This window comes from Parasteatoda tepidariorum, chromosome 3 (assembly GCF_043381705.1).
Source record: "Parasteatoda tepidariorum isolate YZ-2023 chromosome 3, CAS_Ptep_4.0, whole genome shotgun sequence".
NCBI classification, from domain to species: Eukaryota; Metazoa; Arthropoda; class Arachnida; order Araneae; family Theridiidae; genus Parasteatoda; species Parasteatoda tepidariorum.
The window spans coordinates 96635260-96648119 of NC_092206.1; the positions used below are offsets into that span (position 1 = coordinate 96635260).

Here is a 12860-nt window from a genome sequence, read left to right on the forward strand (position 1 = left end):
TATATATATATAGTCTTACTTTTTTTAGCTATGACTTTTAAAATTTGAAAAAGAAATTGTTTAAAACTGTGCAAAATATAAGAACTTAAAATTGTTCTTTTATACAGGGCATGCGTGGAAAAAAACTAAAAATTTTTTTTTCCTATTTTTAGAGGGAATCGTCTAAATTTTAATTTATTTTCAATTTAATGAGAAAGAGAGTGCTCTTTGATTTCATAAAAATTCATATATCATACTACAAATAAGTTAATTTCATCAACATTCAGATTTTTTTCTTGATTCGCCTTGAATTTAAATCCTTTTTCAGTTATCGAAATAAATTTAAGGAAGGAAGTCTCTGTTGTTTCAATCATATGATTTAACCGTAGTGGTAATCCTTCGGTCACGAAATATTACCTTTTTATGTATAGTCGAAATAACTATACTATTAAAAACCTAGAGAAGTGGCATATTTACAGTTTTGCCCCTTCACTATATAATTAATAGGAGAATCTATTAAATATGCTTACGCCAGGAAATCTCACTACATATTCTGAAGGGAACTTGTTCTGAATCTGAATACTATGTGAGAACTGGAATATAAGAACAAAATTATTTTTAATAAATGATATAAAATACAGGGAATCTATAAATAGAGTTTACCGGCCAGGTGGCGTAGCGTGCCTGACTGTGATGCCAGTGGCAGCGGAATCGAATCCCGCTCAGCAGGGCGAGGATCTTTCCCTCTCTGTATGCGTTGTTATCTGTTGCGTGCTGTGTTATTTGTTGCTCTTCTTTGTGGCTTTACCTTATTAAATTGGGAAAATCATGTATTTAGTAGTTCATCCCATCAAAATAAGGATTAACTGTAATCGGTACCATCTGTCATAATGTTTCTTGCACTTATATCTTCGAGGAGCCGCAAAAAATCTTTCATAAAAATGTACAGTATTGGTGCAGCCATAATTAACACCAGATTTACTCATAAAATACTTTGTATTTATATAAAAGTATTTTTGGTACCGATTTAAACTACACCAATTACCATTATGCCCGTAGTGCCCAGCTGTTTCTGCTGTTAAAGGGGAAAAAATGGAGCTATTTCGCACGTGGTTGAAAATAGCGTTAAAATAGTTTACATGCATTAATTCATACAAAATTTTACAATAATTACGAGTACAGATGTACTCGTAATACAGTAAAAGTGTAATTTAATTAATGAATTACACTTTTTGAAGATCTCTTCCTTTCATAGCGAAATTTTACGTTAATAATTTTATATCCAAGCAGTCAATCCAAATTTTTAAAAAACATTTTAAGCAAATTCAAAAAAGTAAAAACATATGTTTTTATTTATTTAGGAGCTCAATAAATTTCCTTTAACTATGTTACGGAGAATGACTGAATGTCGTCTTTCACTGGTGAATGTCAACAGTCGACTAGTCGCTTTGGTGAATGTCCGAAGTATTTGTTATGTCCAATTAGATTATTAATTTATTCGTTGATATTATTATATTTATTCGATATTTTAATATCTGCTGAGGATAGATTTGTTCTGCGAACTGTGCAGTGACCTTAAAAAATGGTGAACCGGGAAAATGTAAAATGGGCAGTGACACTGAACCTTAAAAAAACACCAGTGTAAGGTATACCGAGCAAAAGTATATCGGACAGTGACATTTATCTAGACCTAGTATATATTTTGGACATTTACCAAAGTGACTATGTGAATATCAACATTTACCCGTGGAAGTCGACAACCAATGTCGGTCATTCGCAGTAACTATATTTTGTAAATTATCTGTTCTATAGAAAATTATACACAATTTATATAGCTATCGAGAATTATATAAAATTAGATACAGCAATATATACCGATGAAAGTTATGAGTGTGCTTATACAATAACTATTTAATGGATATTATGCAATTGAAACCTTAATTTATTTCAGGAACAACAACAATGATGGCTTCAACAGCAGAAATCGTATCGAAACGACCGTTTTTTGTGAAAATGGATGGTATCATATATCCTGGTGTCTTTTCACCCAAATGCTTCCGTGAAGCTTTAGATTACAAACCTCAAGCAGAGGACGTATTTATCGTGACTTATCCAAAATGTGGGACAACCTGGATGCAAAATGTAGCTCTTTACATTTTTCGCAAAGGAAAAAAGCTCGAAGATATGTCTCAGTTTCTGAAGTATTGCCCAAGTCTAGATATGTGTGGCAAGGAGGGCATTGAAAAGATGCCAAAACCTGGTGCGTTTAAAACTCATCTTCCTTACACCCATATGCCATATTCCTCTGAGGCTAAATACATTTTTGTTGCCCGCAATCCCAAAGACTGCGCCGTGTCTCTCTTTCATCACACACGAAATCATTTTGGATTTAGGTACTGGGATGGCGAGTTTGATGAATTTTTCGAACTTTTTATGGCTGGTCAAGTGGAGTACGGTGACTACTTTGATCATTTGCTGTCTTGGTACCCTCATCGAAATGACCCCAATCTCTACCACACTACTTACGAAGATATGAAGAAAGATATAAAGAAAGTTATTGTCGATTTGGCTAAATTCCTTGGTGACGAATTCATTGGCGCAATCGAAAAAGACAATTCAGTATTCAATAACATCGTGCATTTTAGCAGTTTCGAATACATGAAAAAAAATTTTGATGAAGTTTATACCTTAAAACCAAAAGAGGGGAAGATTCTTATGGAACCGAAAACTTATGAAGGTTTGCAGTATATTGAGCGATCAATCTCTGAAATGGATTTGCCAAAAGAGTTACCTAAATGGAATAGTGTCCGTAAAGGAATCGTTGGAGATTGGAAAAATGCTTTGACTGAAGAACAAGTTGAAAGCTTGGACAGGAAGTTCATGGAGAAGACTAAAGGAACAAGTATTCCGAATTGGTTTTCCATTTCATCAAACTGAGACTATCTACATATGTAAATGTTATTATCCCAAGTTATTACCCCAATAGTAATGACCCCAATCTCTACTACATCACTTACAAAAAAAAAAATTAAGAAAGATATAAAGAAATTAATTGTCGATTCTCGGCGATGGAATCATTGGCGCTATTGAAAGAGACAATTCAGATTTCAATAACATGGTGAATTTCAGTAATTTTGAATGCATAAAAAAGAATTTTGATGAAGTTTATAACTAAAAATCAAAAGCAGGCGAGATACTTACGAAACCGAAAACTTATGAAGGTTTGCAGCATATTAGACAATTAATTTCTGAAATGGATTTGCTATTAATTTCTGAATGAAATTTATTAGTAAAGAAATCGTTGGAGATTGGAAAAAAGCTTTGATTAAAGAGCAGTTGAAAAACTGGACAGGAAACACATATTCCGAATAGGTTTTCCATTTCATAAAAATGGCGATAACTACATATGTAAATACTATTACAAATGTAAACGCTGTAAAAGTTATTAGAGCATAAATTTTTAAAGGAAAAAACTTTTATTTAAGTATAAAGATTAAAGAATATTATACATTTTTTAGTTGTTGTTGATTAGTTTTTACTAAGTACAATAAGAAAAAAAAATTACTGATTAATAAAATCAGATTAAGTAAACTATTTCACTAACTTATACAAGCTTTACACATTTCTTGCATTTTATAATGGTGATAGAAAATTTACGTTAATGCTAGTTGGAAATTACTTTACCATTCGCGATTGCAGCGAACTATAGGGGGCGTTGTTGTATGAGACGAATACCTGCGATTTCTATATGAACAGTCATTCAATTGGGTATAATATAGCCTACGTCACAGGTTGTGTTGTTCCTACTAAATTTAACCCATGAACGGCATTTTCTGTGAGCCTAACTTCAAGCCACAAATAAACAAACGAAGTGTTCGATCGTTTAAATAGCTGCTCGCCAGATTTTATTGCATTATAAAGAAAAGTTATTGAAACTAAATGCAACTAAATAAACAACAACAATTAAAACAAATAACAACAACTACTAATAATAATAACTAAATAAACAACAACTAAATTCCATTCGTTTAGCATTGCGTCATATGTTGTTCCTACTAAATCGAAGTAGTTGTGTTTTTTTCATATTATACCCAATTACTCTGGAGACGTCTTTAATGTAGCGGGTAGCATTGTAACGTTCCTTCTTTATTATGGCTTATTAAATTTAAAAAAGAAAAATGTCTGATATTCTTTCTTATGCAAGCGAAAACAAAATGGCATCTCTTTTGTTTTTATAGAGAAGGAACATCCAAAACATATCGGAAAAATATTTATAAATAAACAGAAAAAAATATGTAGGGGCATCCCGGGCAAGATGGACCGCTTAAGGAAACTTGGTTTGAAAAATAGTAACTAGAGCAATTTGATATCTTTCATATTGTAAACATATAGTGGGAACATTTCTTTTACATATCTTATACAGAAAATAGATAAATAATAAAGTTTAATAATAATAACTTAGTATAAACGGAAATAGATCATTGTCCCATCTTGCCCGGGCAAGATGGGACACATAATTATATTTCAAAAATCACAGAAATTAATGTTAGAATAAAGGAATAATCGACACAAAAATCTTCCTAAGTATCACAGTTACTGCATAAGAAGCGGCCAAAACCGGAATAAGCACTGCACGCTTCATGCGCCCATTCTAAGCAATCTGAACATTGAATCCAGTCTTCAGTAACAGTAAGTTATATTTGCTAGCTTATATTTTTTGTTGTTGTTAATATTACCTTATTTTTAATGCTTTTTGCCAAATCCGGAGAGCTTTATTTTACACTTTTATTCTACTTGGGCTGTCCCATCTTGCCCGGATAGTAAATTTTTTAAAAAATTTATCTGCAAATTTGTTTGAACAAAAAATTTTTTTTAAATTTTCACTACTCATTATGTTTGTACAATAATACCACTACAGTGCCACAAATTTGAAAAATTTATTGCAATGTATTAAACAAATAATAACAGCATACAAACCTGGAAAAATATTTTAACACGTTATAAGAAAAACAAAACAATGCTTGCATTTCGGTAACACCTTGTGAACTGACCAAAAAACTTGTGCGTATTGAGAACAACAATATTTTTTCATTATGTGTTATTGGTGTCATTTCATTCGGATCATCTGAAAGGTAGGTGTGTGGTCTCCCATTGATGACACTTTCAGCTTCGCACAATAACGTGAGCATTTCTTCGTACGTCACGCAAGCCCTTCCCAAGCACTTTCGTAAAACTTCTTTGATACTACGGACCATTCTTTTCCACCATCCACCATACCATGGTGCGGTAGGTGGGCTAAAATGCCATTTGACGTTTTGCAAGTCAAATTGAGATTGCAATTCCTCCCAGTTCAATGACTGAAGGGCTCGTGCTGTTCCAGTGAAGTTCGTCCCGTTGTCCGAATACATTACCGAGCATCTCCCTCTTCTTGCAAAGAATCTTCTCATTGCTTGCCTGAATGCTTCGGACGACAATGATGTAACGAGCTTCAGAAGAATGGCTCTATACACCGCACAGGTAAATAAAACAATCCAAGCCTTGATACCTTGACGTAGTTGCATAGGCCCGGCCAAATTTACACCCGTGATTTGAAATGCAGAAATGCGTTTTGTTCTATCCATGGGTAGAGATGATGTATCTGGCTGTACTGGTTTACTTGAGTGACGCTTGCAGACCACGCATTTGCTTATGACTTCACGAACTACCCTCCGACCGCGAGGAACCCAGTAAAGCTCTCGAATGCGGTTCAGAGTTGTTTGAACACCACTGTGCATCATGGCTTTATGGACATGTTCAACGTACTGTCTCACGATAGGATGATCGGGTAATACTGTTGGTTTCTGGAATTCTTCTGGATCTAAAACCAACTTAGTTTCAATCTTTAAGACTTCAGACTCTTCGTAAAATCGGATTGATTTCGAGTATTTTTTCCTTAAATCAGGAGCCTGTTCTTTTTGGACCAGTTTTATAACGGCAAGTTCTGCATTCTGTATTTCTGCACTTGTTAACTCGGATGCTACTCGTATAGACTTATTTATGGCATTGTTGACAAATCGCAACATCCAAGCTACCATTCGTATAATTTTGCTATAATTGGAGAAGTACAAAAGCTTTTTGCTGAAGTTTTCCTGTAAGTTGACATTGACACTGGAGATAACACATTTCTTTCTTTCAACCAAAGCTTCTTCAGACATTGTAATCTCAGTATTTGGTCAAGTGTTCTCCGCTTCCTTTAACCAGGAGGGCCCCTCCCACCATCGACTTTCTATCAATTCCTTTCAACCGCAAGAGCGAGACGGTAGGTCAGCCGGATTCATAGTTCCTGGTACAAATCTCCAACTGTTAACATCTGTGAGCTTTCGTATCTCTCTTACACGGTTACCGACGAAAATGTTCCATGGTTCTCCCTTTACTATCCAACTAAGGACAACCATTGAATCGACCCCCAAAAAAACCATTCTTAAAGGCCGTTGTATTGCCTCAAGAGCGGTACATGCTAATCTTGCACCCATTGCGGCTCCAAGTAATTCTAAGCGGGGAATTGTTGGTCTCCTCATTGGGGCTACTCTGGCTTTGGCAGAAATTAACTGGATAGACGTGTCTGTGTCTTTTTCAGTACGTAAGTATACACAGCAAGCATAAGCGTCTGCAGAAGCATCAGTAAAGACATGCAAGCTAGTGCTCTCAATAGATCCTTGCATCAATTGTCGAGGTATTCTGCACTGTTCTATGAGATCAACATGTTCCGCTCAGTTCTTATATCGTTGCTGAATATCTGGAGGCAATTCTTCGTCTCAGCTTATCTTGTTTTTCCAAGCTTCTCGAAGCAATAATTTCATTAATAATGCTGCAGGTGATGTAATTCCAATTGGGTCGTATATGCTGTTGACAATAGAAAGAAGTTTTCTCTTTGAAACGACTTTATCTTCTGAGAAAAACAATTGACTACCAACACAATAGAGTTCCTCCGTATACGTATTCCATTTTAGTCCAAGTACATTCTGGTCTTGTATTCCATTGAAGGCCCAACATCTTAAATCGAAGGAACCTTTTTTCATTATTTCTATAGCTTGCGATTGCAGTTCTTCCCGTTCTTCGCAGGTATCCACACTCGTGACTAAGTTGCAGTGATTTGTGTTCAGACCCAGGTGGAATCCCGTATTGGCTTCACTACAGTTAATGCAGTTGCTCTTACTCTGACAGTCACATTTCTTATGCCCACAGTTGGCGCAGGCTTCTTCGTGCCGACAGTCTCGCGAGCCTGTTGTACCTATAACATCTCAGCGGCCTCAAATATTCACTGGCTTTGTAGGAGTGCCAGCCAAGGCTGACACGTCCTCTTTTGATTATTCTCGAGGAAGAATGAGGGTCGAGTCTAATGACCCAATGAGTGCCTTTTTTTTCTTTGAGAATAAGGTTTCTATCTCTGCTTCCTCAAATTCTTTATTTGCTGCTTTTAGTTTGGATGGTCCCGCAGTGGACTGATCGTTAAGACACGTTTCCCAGCAGATCACCGAAGTCAAGCATCACTGGTTGCGGTCAGTGTGCTGGTGGGTGACCACATGGATCAGTCTGCGTAGGGACCGAGGGTGTGCAGTATTGGTCCTCGTTAAACTGTGCTACTGTAAAGTGCTCGACTTCGCGTGCAGGTCGTTGGGCTACCGAAGCGGGGGTGCCATCCTCTCTACAGAGGATCAAAATTGTGATGGCATGTCTTAGGATCATCCTCAGGGATGTTTCCCAGACCGTCGCCAATAGCCCATTGTGCAGCTCTAGTGCGACGTAAGTGAACTACAACAACAACAACAACTTTAGTTTGGATGCGTGATCCTCTTTTTCGTAGGTCTCTTCTATTCCATATGGAATCAATCTCAGCCTCCATCTCTTAACCAACTGGCAATTGAGATTTTCACTCCAATCGGCACTGTTAATTTCTCTGACTTTTTTTAGTGTGTCACTTTTCTTTTTAAGTTTCTTTTTAGTCACGTTTCTTTTTAAGTCTCCTCCATCTTTTTGATCCTCTTTACTCCGATTTTGAGTTCACTTGGGTTTAAATTCTCTTTTACGAGCTGTATCAGATCCTCATCGACACTCTCGTCATTCTTTTTAATTGTGGCGCAGAAATCTGCTGTCCAGACGAGCCATTTCTTTTGAGCACTTTCTTTTCTTTCTGTTGTTACGCTTTAATGCAATTTTCAGCGCCTCGTAGTGGAGCCCCTTCATATATACAATCATCTCATTCTGCCTGCTGATCAGGTCACCGTATTCGAACATAATTGCCCACAGTTGTGAATTTCCGACCGAACTCAGTTTCTCGCCGTGTTTATCCATGAATCTACAGAACATCTCCCTCAGAAGCGCTCCAGAAGTCGCCCATTCCTTCTGACTGATCTCAAAAGAGTCATCAAAGCTTTACAGGAATCACCTCCTCTAAAACTGATCCAAGTCTAGAGCAATCTCAAGCAAAACACTTTTGCCTCATAAAAGCAGTTAAAAATCTAAATTCCAAGACTGCTTGCACCAATTTTCAATTGCAGTCTTCGGTCTACCGCACCCTCCGCCTGCGTTAGCCGTCCGAAGACGTTCACCCTCGAACCACAGTGAGGTGCAGAGCGGTTTGATTTTGCAACTATTTGATGTTCAATGATAGACCGTTTAAGAGTTTGACGCGGGGGAATAGACTCTGGGCCTTGTTCCACCGCGGGTATTTGCTACGCAAAGTATCTACCTGTGTTTGCTATTTTCAAACTCTAAAGGACTCGAGGGTATATTCTTTGGTTAAGCTACACTTACCTCTATGACAACATAAAATTATAGTTTGATTGCGTTGAGTTTTGTAAGGCGAAACAAGTTTTTTCGGTGCGTTATATTTAGGAATAAAGTATTTTTTAGCTACAAAGGTAAAACATAATAAGAAAACCTAACATGCAACGTGCACACTTAGCGGCGTTGGGCCAAAACCTAGAAGAGAGAGATTTCTAGAATAGAAAGGTCTCAGTACGGGTTACCATAAACAAGCAATTTTCAGAAACTGCGCAGTTTACGTTCGTTACTAATTTGATCCGTGCTGAAGCCTTCTCTCAACTAGGAAGTGTTGGTTGTGCACGTTTCCGTCACTTTAGCGGAGCGGAGTGAAGTAACGAAAGGGCTAATCCTTTTGCACTTCGAGTACTTTAAAATTCTGTTTGAACTAATATGAGTACGAAATCATTTTAAAATTCATAATACAGTATTTTTTATATAAATTTTAAAATTATTAAAATAATATGATTATTAATCATGGAAATGTATTATTATTAATCATTAAAATATAATATGATCATTATTCATTGAAATATAATATTATTATTAATCATTAAAATATAATATGATTATTAATACATAATAACCTTACATAAATAACCTAAGTTGATGAGTGTAGTTAAAAAATAATTGGTGTTATAATACTGATAAACAATAAATAACAACAAATACTGATAAAAAACAACTTTGCTAATGTAGTTTGTTATGCGGATTTTAAATCTGAAAACCGTTTTGCTCTATTACGTCTGATTTTTAAGATATTGCAAAAATTAATTTTAATTGTATACCGATTAATTTAAAAATCTGTTTAAATTTCAGTAATTGTGATGAAATACTGTTTAAATTTTCTTATATTAAATTTTCTTATATTAAATTAGATGCAGTTAAAGTGTCATTCATTTGAAAGGTTTTCACTGATTAAATTGCATTAATTTTAATGAAATATTGTCAAACATTTTAGTATTTTTAATAGAATTTACTGGTATTGGAGACAATGGCTACATATTTTCGGCACAGACACTAAGAGGTTGTAAATTCCTTTGCAATGAGGATGTTTTATACTAGAAATACAGAAAAACGTTCTGGAAAAAAAAGCTACAGAAAAAACAAGAAAGGAAAAAGAGCATCGGAAAAAGCACATAACAATTACATAAATTTAATGACCGATTTCAGTCAGACTGTTAAATATGTATTAAATATTTATTCGAATGTAAATAGACATTTTTTAAAAAGTGATTAGCAAGGAAAGTTTAATTTGTAGCTATCGGAAGCGAACTATTAATGTAAATTCTGATTTCTACTAATTGTTCATCATGTAATTATACAATGCATTTAAATGTATCACTATATTTAATGTATAAACTAACATTAGTTTCATAGGAGGCTAATTTTGTGATAAGTTAAAAATATTGACTAAAATTTAAAAAAAAAATTATCATACAATTTAAAGGTATTTTCATACAATATAAAGTATTATTACAACACAATTAGTGTAATTCTTGGAATTCAGAAAAATTATGGAGCTGACTAAGAGTCCAAAAAATATTGTTAAATAGTATAAAGTGCGTTAAATTACTTTCATAAACTTTAAAATAATTCTTGTATTTTAGTTAATTTAAAAAAAAAAACTAATTTCATGAATGTAGATATACACTTTAAATTCGTGCTTAATTCGTTCAAAGGTCCAGATGAAATTGGTCTTAAATTCATATAATTTTTCAAGCGACGTTACGTTTTTTTTTTTCTCGGTTTCTTCTCAGAACTTTTTTTTGAGATGTGCCCGGTTCGTTCAGGTATCAGTATGGCGGTACCCGATTAAGTGTGCCAACGTTGTTCCCACAGTAAGGACAGATAGTACAGAGAATGAAAGCGCATCCATGCCTGGATTCGAACCCAGTACCTTTCTGATGCGAGGTCATGTCACTGACAACTACACAGCCAGTCGCCGCGTACTTCGAATTAGCACAGTTTAATTGTCTCAGAAAATGTATTAGCTACTAAGACCTTCACAACTTTTTAAAATTTCTTTATCAGTGTCGTGTATTATTATGGTGTTTGACTAGTGTTTTATTATTTGTATAGTTTTATGCATCCACTTTTAAGGTGTAATGGAAAACTGATGCCCATTTCCCTTTCAGAGGTCCTTTCCCCTTCACCATTTGAGATGTTTCGGGGGGAAAGGTTGTTGATTTATGTTGTTCTAAGAAGTGTCAATTGAGATTATCATAATTGGCTGATAATTGCACCTTTTTTTCCATCAAAAATATTACTAAGTTTAATAATCAAAGAAAAATAACGTTTTCATTTTCAACAAATCAACTTTTTGGAAGCACGCATTTTACTATAACAGGCTTTTTTGGTTATAATCAAAGGTTACTATTTTATAAAAGTCTGATTGAAGTTAATTGGGAAAACATCAACGCACGGAATATCAGACAATAGCACTTAACCTCAAAAAGAAAATCAGTGCAGGGTAAGTATTCATCTGACAATGGCATCTAACCATAAAACAGCACTGTAGGAAATACTAGTCAAATGTATATACTGGGCAGTGGCACTTATTTAAAAAGAAAAAACATCTGAGTAGGGAATATCGGTCCATGTTGCAAAAATCGTTACATTTTTATCTTGATTAGTCATATTTTCATCAATAATAAGTTCCGATCTTAATAATAACCACGCCTGTAAAATCCTTATTCAACACACCCATGTTTTACTTAAGCTCCCCTTAAAGTTATAATTAAAAAAAACTTGGCCAGATTCCTAAAAAATAACGCTGCATTATATTTGGTATGTAAATTATATTTTGTAGCCAAACTAATTTGAATCGCCAAGAGTGAAATCACCACACCCAAACGAGAATAGAAAAGGAGTTCTTTCAATACCTCCTAGAAGCGGGAAGTTCTCAGCATGGGTAACCGTAAAAAGAAATTTAAGAATTCCTTCAGTAGTCCAAAAGTAATGACACCTTTCATATTTTCCACCACACTGCAGTTTAGTAGCCCGAACATAGTAGCACATTCCTAATTTTTCCTCCTCTGCGCAGTTTATGTTCGTTGTATCGAACTACTTAATTGATCCGGACTAAGGTCTCTCATCTAGGAGGTGTTGATTCTTTTTCCCCCAACACCTGAAATGAAACTATTCTTGACTACCGCTTCAACTGAGAATGCCTGATCGGAATTTTATCTTTAGGTTCTTCTGCTTATTTTTCTAAGGGGAAAAAAAAATAAAACAATAATTTTTTTACGCTATCACAAGTATACAAGTACGTCACACTATATACAGGGTGATTCTAAAAAGATGGGCAAAATTTTAGGAAGTGATAGTACACACCCAAGCAAACAATTTTTCATCAAAGAATGCATGGTCGAAAACAAGACGCAAAGGTGCTGGCGTATTTGGAAAGTTGTTTGATGCAAACGTGAAAACTCCATTCCTGTTGCGAGTTACTGCGCTGCGTTACTTGTCACCAAGCTTTCGGCCGCTGCACGGAAAGTTCGTGATATGCCCGGTGTGTCTCAGAATGTTCGCCTATCTTTTCTTCGCCGCTGTACTGCATGCATAGCCGCTGCCGGCCACTGCTTTGAACACTTATTGTAATCAAATGCCATTAAATTTGCTTTTATAACTTAACTTCATCACTCTTCGTGTGTTTTTGCCTCATATAAGAACATAAACTTTGACTCCCTCTAGCGGTTTTGCGTTTTGTTTTCGACCATGCATTCTTTGATAAAAATTGTTTGCTTGGGTGTGTACATCACTTCCAAAATTTTGCCCATCTTTTCAGAATCACCTTGTATATATAATATGTACAATATATGTATGTATACATGTACATGATATGCATGTCCAATGTATGCATGTATATATGCACNCTGTGAGCAGTATTAATTTTTTTATACATTTAATTTTATTGGTTTTATTAAGTCTCGTTCGATTTCATATTTATATTCTCTCTGTGCTGCTCTCTCTCTCTGCAGCATATATATATATATATATATATAGCAAATTACGTAATGAGCGCTGTATACAAAATTATTCATAATATTTTTTTTCTATTATAAAAAAATTCTAAT

General features: G+C 35.0%; 3 protein-coding genes across 3 annotated transcripts in view; 1 reads left to right on the plus strand and 2 right to left on the minus strand.

The window, feature by feature from the left end:
- Window positions 1-3496, plus strand: part of LOC107446057 (sulfotransferase ssu-1) — a 9364-nt gene extending 5868 nt beyond the window's left edge. Inside the window, exon 2 of the mRNA XM_016060592.3 lies at window positions 1931-3496. Within this exon, the coding sequence (XP_015916078.1) occupies window positions 1942-2916 (975 nt within the window). The 5' untranslated portion in view covers window positions 1931-1941 and the 3' untranslated portion in view covers window positions 2917-3496. The remainder of the gene's footprint in view (window positions 1-1930) is intronic.
- A 1420-nt stretch (window positions 3497-4916) lies between these two features.
- LOC107446050 (uncharacterized) lies at window positions 4917-6173 on the minus strand. The gene has a single exon (XM_016060584.3). The coding sequence runs from the start codon at window positions 6171-6173 to the stop codon at window positions 4917-4919; it is 1257 nt and encodes a 418-aa protein (XP_015916070.3).
- An 84-nt stretch (window positions 6174-6257) lies between these two features.
- Window positions 6258-6680, minus strand: LOC139425307 (uncharacterized). Its single transcript, XM_071179287.1, has one exon. The coding sequence runs from the start codon at window positions 6678-6680 to the stop codon at window positions 6258-6260; it is 423 nt and encodes a 140-aa protein (XP_071035388.1).
- Window positions 6681-12860: the final 6180 nt, after the last annotated feature.

Bases quoted from the DNA above. Each gene is read 5' to 3' on its own strand.
- LOC107446050 (XM_016060584.3), bottom strand. From the start codon at position 6,173: ATGTCTGAAGAAGCTTTGGTTGAAAGAAAGAAATGTGTTATCTCCAGT.
- LOC139425307 (XM_071179287.1), bottom strand. From the start codon at position 6,680: ATGCAAGGATCTATTGAGAGCACTAGCTTGCATGTCTTTACTGATGCT.